Source organism: Notothenia coriiceps, unplaced genomic scaffold (assembly GCF_000735185.1).
Source record: "Notothenia coriiceps isolate Sejong01 unplaced genomic scaffold, NC01 NC01_scaffold00020773, whole genome shotgun sequence".
NCBI lineage: Eukaryota > Metazoa > Chordata > Actinopteri > Perciformes > Nototheniidae > Notothenia > Notothenia coriiceps.
This window is the reverse complement of record NW_011353474.1, coordinates 1-7037: the sequence shown is the minus strand read 5'-3', so window position 1 is coordinate 7037 and position 7037 is coordinate 1. Positions and strand designations below refer to the sequence as shown.

Here is a 7037-nt window from a genome sequence, read left to right as displayed (position 1 = left end):
TAAAACATGGTCATTGTCCATGCCGGTTTCAGTTGGATTATTTGTCACAGTTGCTCCGATCAGATCGGTCTCCTCCATTTTGTAGATTATTTACGACTTTTGAATCCACATAAACACATCGGCAAAATCCGGCTTACTTTGAGCATGTGTTTTAAACACTTTAATCCCTTTGTGAATTGTTTCCACTTCTGCCGTCCTTTAATTTCTTCATTCAGCGGGAATCCAAATGAATTAGTCCTGAGTCCAATAACCATCAAATTAACTCCAATAGTGCTCCTTAGTTACGCTGTGTGTGTGTGTGGGGGGGTCTTAAACCTTAAATCGTTTGCTTTGGTCTCCACCATCATATCAAGGGAATTGGCAGTATTTTCTTCACCTCAGTAACGTCCTCGCTGAGGAAACACATCTCTCACTCATGATTACGTTTTGTACTGAAGTAGAGTTTCTGCGGCTTTTGTCGAGTGTGTGAGAAAAGTTTTGTGAAAGGCTTATTGTGAAAGTAATATTAAAGAAACTAAAAGGTGTGTCACAACAAAAGGGTTTGTCTCTAAAAAAATAAAATATTTTTGAACATATTTGTAAAATGCTGTGTTTTTGTTAATGCAGTTGACTTTAACCACATTGCCTTTGTTCTCCCTATTTATAAAGGATGTAACATTTCCCACACAGATAAACAGACTATACGTTTACTGACCTGGTCTTTTTGCTGCTGGGCTTCTTCGTGACGGCGGCGATGATTCCCCTCTCTCTGTCGGGTTTGTCTTTGATTGGCTGTTGTTCGGTGTCGCTCTTTTCCTTCTCCGGAGCGTCTCCCTCTGGCCTCCTGATCTCCGGACGCTCCACCTCTGGACGCTCTACCTCTGGACGCTCCACCTCTGGACGCTCCACCTCTGGACGCTCCACCTCTGGACGAACCTCTCCGAAGGCGCGCTCTCCTTCGCCCTCTGGACGCTCCTTGTCCGAGCGCTCGCTCCTCTCCCTCCGCTCCTTCTTGGGCGGGGGAGGCATGGGGTACTGCTGAGCCACCTGCTGAGCAACCAGCTGGGAGTTGATCCTGGGTTTCCTGTGGAGGAGATCCAAGGCATAAAGAGGGATTAGTCTCGTAGTGGTCGCGCTCACACTGACAAAGAGAGGTGAGTGAACCTAGAGGTTGGTGACGGAGAAAGGGACAGCAGCAGAGGTAGGTCTCAGCAGCCGCTTCCTGATGGAGCAGCTCTGCTTTGAGGGTTCATCTCGTTAGCTTGCAGCTGTAATCAAATGAATGCACGGGATAACAAGGTGGGACATTTGGCAAACGTCACTTAGGTCCTCTAATCGGATTTCTGCAGGGTTGACCCCATTTGTCACAGACTGAGATTCAGGTGAACATGATATAGCTGCTCCACTGACTGACCCCAACAGCAACCACAGAGAGACTGCCACACTTTCTCTCTTGTTCCAATCAGTCCAAATAAATAGGCCGTATTAGCTTTTTGGGGTTTTCCCTTTTCTGTAGTGTGTTATAGGTTTCTGTGCATGTTAATGGTCTATAAAGGCTGGTTTCCCTCCCAAAAGGCTGCTGGAAGCTTGAACTGAGAACAGACTGTGTCTAACAACAGAGGGTTTATTTAAAGGCTTGGCCAAGGAAGGAAACAACATCATAACAAAGCAGAACACAGAAAAGTGTCACGCTGTAAGCCACCGTCAGTTTTCCCAAACGCTGCATATTGAACTCTACGGACATTATCTTTCAGCTAAAGATTGAGATGGACACCACAGCTTGTACTATCTGTCTGGTGGGACCTTGAAGTGACCCGAGGGGAAATCAAGCTTTCTACAGTGTTATCCACAGTTAGAAGTTTAAATATTTTAAACTCGAAGCAGCCGCAAAAATAACGTGTTGGTCACAGCACTTCTTCTGGATACGGCCGCTTCTGTCGCTGTGTGCACTGTTCTCATTGAAATCCATTGAAAAAAGATGCTGTTGCTATGTGGACACGGGCCCTAAGGCCTACTTATGGCAGGTCATATAAAGCCATGCTCTTCCATGGTGTTGTATGGCCACTAAACTGTTAAAACACGCATGCAGCAAGAGCAGCACCTTGCTCCGTCGGCTGTGCAGATGTGCAGGGCCTGAAATTGTGAGGCCAAACGCTAACCAGTCAGACTGCCCGAGCCAACACACACCTGCCTTCAATGGACACCAGCTGGCAGCATCTGGGAAAAGGCAGAGGATCAGGGGGGAGGGGAGGATGACTAGAGCCTTCCAGAGACCAAACTGCAGCCAGCAGCACGGATAATCACAGGCCAGCGCTGGGCAAGCACGGTGAGGAGGAGTAAACCACAAGTACGCTCATACACACACAAACACGCAGTTGAAAAGCTTAGCGTGCAAACAAACAGCCTGGCAGAGGGACTTGGTTGCTGCTCAGGAGGCCGTTGAACAAAGACACACACGCTATACAAGCGAGCCGTGTATACCCAACCCTTCCAAACCCAATTCTAGTCTTGGCAGGAAGGGTATTTGGTGAAAGCCCAGCAGTGGAGATCAGGTCCCCTTGATTCTCAGGACTGGATATCTGTGGTCGAGATGGGACTTTTGAAAGTTGTAGAAACTCAGAGTGTCAGCACGGAGCCAGATAGACAAGTGTCACTGCTGGAAAATGAAGCTTTGACAGTGAAAACAAATGATTTCTGGCTTAGCTTTCAGAGTGTGATGGAAAACAGAAGCAGCTCAATACGTGTGTCAGGCTGATGACGCTGATTTCTGTGGCTTTCTGTGGAGAGTGGTTTCTCAGACAGCTGCTTAAGTGGTTAGCCTCAGTGTTTGAATTTGGCAACATCATATTGCCCGTCCAGTTACTCTCGTTTCTGCACTTCCACCCTTTCACAATTGACACTGCACTCAGTCTGTTTTAGCACAGTAGAGTCTTTTAACAACCTTTTCTTCCTCCAATGTTTCCATAAAGCTCATTAAGTCTCCCTCCCTGCTGTTGTGGCTTATTACAGACAGGGGATGTCGTTTCGTTGAGGAGGGGGTGGGGGCAGTGAAGCCAATCAGAAGGCAGCCAATCAGAAGGCAACCAATCGTGGCGTAATAGAGCATCATGTCATTACGTTCGCACTACACTCCTTCGATACACCAGCTGATGTGAAAGCTGAGGAGCCTGGGCCGTTGATCCAGGATCCATTAGCTGCTCTGGTAGCCTGAGGCCTGGGGCTCTTTCCACCTGGTCATCCCTAGGCGCCTCCAATGGAGGGTTATAGGGGAGTGAAATGTTCTTCCCATCCCATTCTAGCTTCATAATTGCAGAGCCTGTCCTGTTCCCATCAAATTGATCCCAATTTCATTTCAATCTAGGTGAATTAGTTCCAGGGTTTGGGCCGCCCAGGTATATTAACGGCCGCCAAAGTATATCTTTTTCGCGAGTACGACGCCATCTGCAATCGATTAACTAGTGGACAATGATCCCTGGAGCTACGCCTCCTGTACCTGCTCTGCTATCGCGTGAAGGGTCTGCTAACAAGCGACCAACAGAAAGGGAGACCTTACGAGAAACAGAGAAGACGAGGGGAGGAATGAAAATGAACACAGTTGCTGGTCACTGATGCCAAATATAATGCAGAAGTTGGCTTTATTTCAACTTCTTTAGACTAGGGAAGTGGAATACAACATCAATTCCTCCTATGTTTTAAATATAAACACATTGTTATAAATAAACCAGCCAGATGAGGAAGTTCAAGAGGAAACAAGGATCAGTCTGAGACTCAAACCATAGACTGGTGCTTTCAGGCATGCACTCAATCAAGGATGACAGATGTGACAAGAGACAGGCTGGCCAACCAGAACTTCACATTTCAGTCTTGTCCTTTTGATATATGTCCCTGCACATTAACATCTGTAATAATACGCCAGTAGCTCAGGTGTCAAAGACAGACTTCTAGCTGGGGACTGAGGTAACACTTTGCCGACTGACGGTAAATGATTGTCATTATTAAAGTAGGGGGACATTTCAAACACTTCAGTATTAATCTACCATTCCTAGTCGGATGACATAATTCACCCCACGCTATGTGAAACCTGTGGGTCCTTAAAGTATCTACAAATGACTGATCCATTGTTAAATCATCAAAATGCCACTTAAAAAGATTAAGTTAAATGTATTTATAAAGCGCTTTTCACAGACATAGTCACAAAGTGCTTGACAAAGCATTAAAACTAGGGATGCCAGCGATTATTCGATTTTTCGAATATTCGTTACAGTCTCCATAATCGAATTTTTTTTTTTTTAATTCGATTTATTTATATATTTTTGTATTATTATTTATGTTGTTCTTTTTTTTCCTGGCTTAGTTTCAACCAAAATATAGACTAATGTATAGTAATATTATTAATAATTGTAAATGGCCATTGGTCACACCACCGATTTGTTTTACTGTAAACTTGGAGTAAGCCAGCAGCGCAGCGCAGCCCCCCCCGTCCCGTCCCGTCACACGTGTGATTGATTTATTGGCGACATACAGAACAGTGAGAACAACACAACTAAAGATGAACAAAAAAAANGGGGGGGGGGGCAAATAATCGATTCATAATTGCCAGGGCTGTCCGATTTTCGATTTTGATCATGGTCAGTTTCTGGCATCCCTAATTAAAACATCATACGAATGAAGAAAAATACATTGTGAAAAACACAATAACAACATAGATTAAAATAGAATAGAAGCACACAAGTTACCAGAATGACAGAGAATTTAAATATGTTGTGAGGCAGCCTGATCTGACTGATAACAATGTGCTCACAGCCTCTTGGTGAAAACATGATCTGTCGCTCTAACCCACAGCCGTGAGTAAACAGACTGTGAGCGCAGACAGCATGCAACAGGACCAGAAATCATTTGGTTTGGCAGTGAGAGCTGTTATCCGAGGAGGTGGTGAATGAGTGATTGATCGGCCGGTAAGCCCCACGCCTCTTTAGCCTGTTGCGCGGCTCAGACACCCTGGTCGGAGACGAGATTCGTGTCAGCAGAAGCCGCCCCGGTAGTTAACGGTGATTCAGTGCCAGCTGTAAGTCAGCCATGAGTTGCTGCTGGCATGATGGAGCCACCGCTCTGTTTGCCCCCGCCACACATCGTGGCAATATTCTGCGGCTCATTAACATGGCTGGAGGCTCTGCGTGACACCATGTGCACGTGTTATCAAACTGCCGTGGCCCTGAATAGCGGGAAATGGTCTCCCTCCTCTGCTTACTTTATATTCTAAAGTAATCCATATTTACATAATCTGTCAAGCATGAAATGTACCAATAAAACTACATTTCTCAAAATGACTGAACCGTGTGATCTGCAAACATCCAAATCAAAGATAAACGAATGTGCGATAATGTCAAAAAGCCAAATGAAAACAAACAAAGACTACAGCACCACTGTTACATAACATAACTGTTATTACTGGCTGCCTTCATAGCTGGACAATTTGAATACTGTAAAAACAATCTGTATAATATAATGAAATATATCTTTCTACTTCTGTTATCTAGCTTCTACCACACTTCAGTCTGCATGTTACACTTCATTTATTTCATAAATACTGATTCTATTGATACATTTCTACCCAAATGTGTACTTGTCGATTGTAAAACCTTGTTAATTGTAATTGTAATGCATGCCCTATATGTTATAGTAGGGCTGTGCAATTAATCGTATTTTAATCGCAATTACGATTTTGGCCTGCGTCAATTACGATAACAACATAATCGAAAAAAACGATTATTTTGCTTTGCTAGGTTGTGACAGTGCACTACAACATATTTGATCTAATTAATTTTAGTCGAATTTATTTATCATATTTATATATGTTTAGTAGCTTGTGGAAGTGCGCTCCAAAATATTTGTTGATCTTGTATTTATTATTTTTGATATTATTTATTTAAATGTAAATATAAATGTGTTGTTTATTTTAGTATTAGTTTTTCAGTTGAATTATACATTCAGAGTAATCAACAGTTAAAAAGATGCTGTTCAAATTATTATTTGTATTTATTTTAAAGTTCAATAAATGGATGTTTTCAAAGTCAATGAATAATCGTATTTAATAATCATGATATTAATTATTGACCAAAATAATCGTGATTATGATTTTTGCCAAAATCGAGCAGCCCTAGTGTGTGTGTGTGTGTGTGTGTGTGTGTGTTTGTGTGTGTCTGTGGAACTTTGGCAGAACATGCTGTGTTCATGTATTAGAACCACATTGGTCTGATGATTGATTCCAACTGTAAGTAAAGGCCTACATTTAAATTAAAGTGGTTGGTACAGTATGTCATCATTGGTGCAGCTGGAGTTATGGGTGAGCAGATTTCTTATCACCATTAGTCATTACATACTTAGTTTTAAGGATTTTCTGAAGTACCTATGTTTACTCTTTAGATTTTAGTGGGCCGATGTCTTGGCGTTATTCAGCAGCTTCTGTAAATGTTACAGCTGTGCATAATTTTAGTGAACTACTTTTTCTGAAAACTAAAAGGCTGGTCTAGAATATAAGAATAGCCACCAAAACAGCAGCATACCTCAAACCTATTTAAAAAGATGGTTACAATGTCTAAGGGTTCATATTGAGTAAAGCAAAGTCAACCCCCATTTTGGACTTTATGTAACACACCTACTCTGTCTGAACCATGCACACGGTTGTGTCTATTGGGAATAAAGTCAGAGTTTATTGGTGTTGTTGCACAATTACATTTGAAATTGCTTCTTTGTTCTGTTTTTCCTCTGCCAGAATGGAGGGAGGGGGGGTCGTGGTGATGGTGCAAGTGTACGTTTGGAAAGATATTTAGGCGATGGGAGAGTCGGTTGTTTTTGTTGTTTTTCCCTCCCCCGCACAGCTTCTGACTGCACCATTGTTACGACTGATTAAACGGGTATGAACTCAAATGCACAACTCACAGAATTTAACAAAAAAAAGGTTTTATTCAAACCAAAGCTCAACGATAGTGGTACAAAAAACAAAATCACTCTTAAAGAGGAAAAACACTAGGAGCATGAACAACAAAAATAACTTAAAC

At 42.7% G+C, this 7037-nt stretch overlaps 1 protein-coding gene across 1 annotated transcript; it reads right to left on the bottom strand.

Annotated features, from left to right (window-relative positions):
* Positions 1–694: 694 nt before the first annotated feature.
* LOC104952921 (RING1 and YY1-binding protein B-like) lies at positions 695–3284 on the bottom strand (the record flags this gene model as incomplete). The annotated part of the gene is made up of 2 exons (XM_010779827.1): positions 3097–3284; positions 695–1063 (listed from the first exon to the last, which is right to left on the bottom strand). Coding segments are annotated over exons 1-2 (557 nt in total), but the record flags the coding sequence as incomplete, so codon positions are not given.
* Between the last annotated feature and the right edge of the window lie 3753 nt (positions 3285–7037).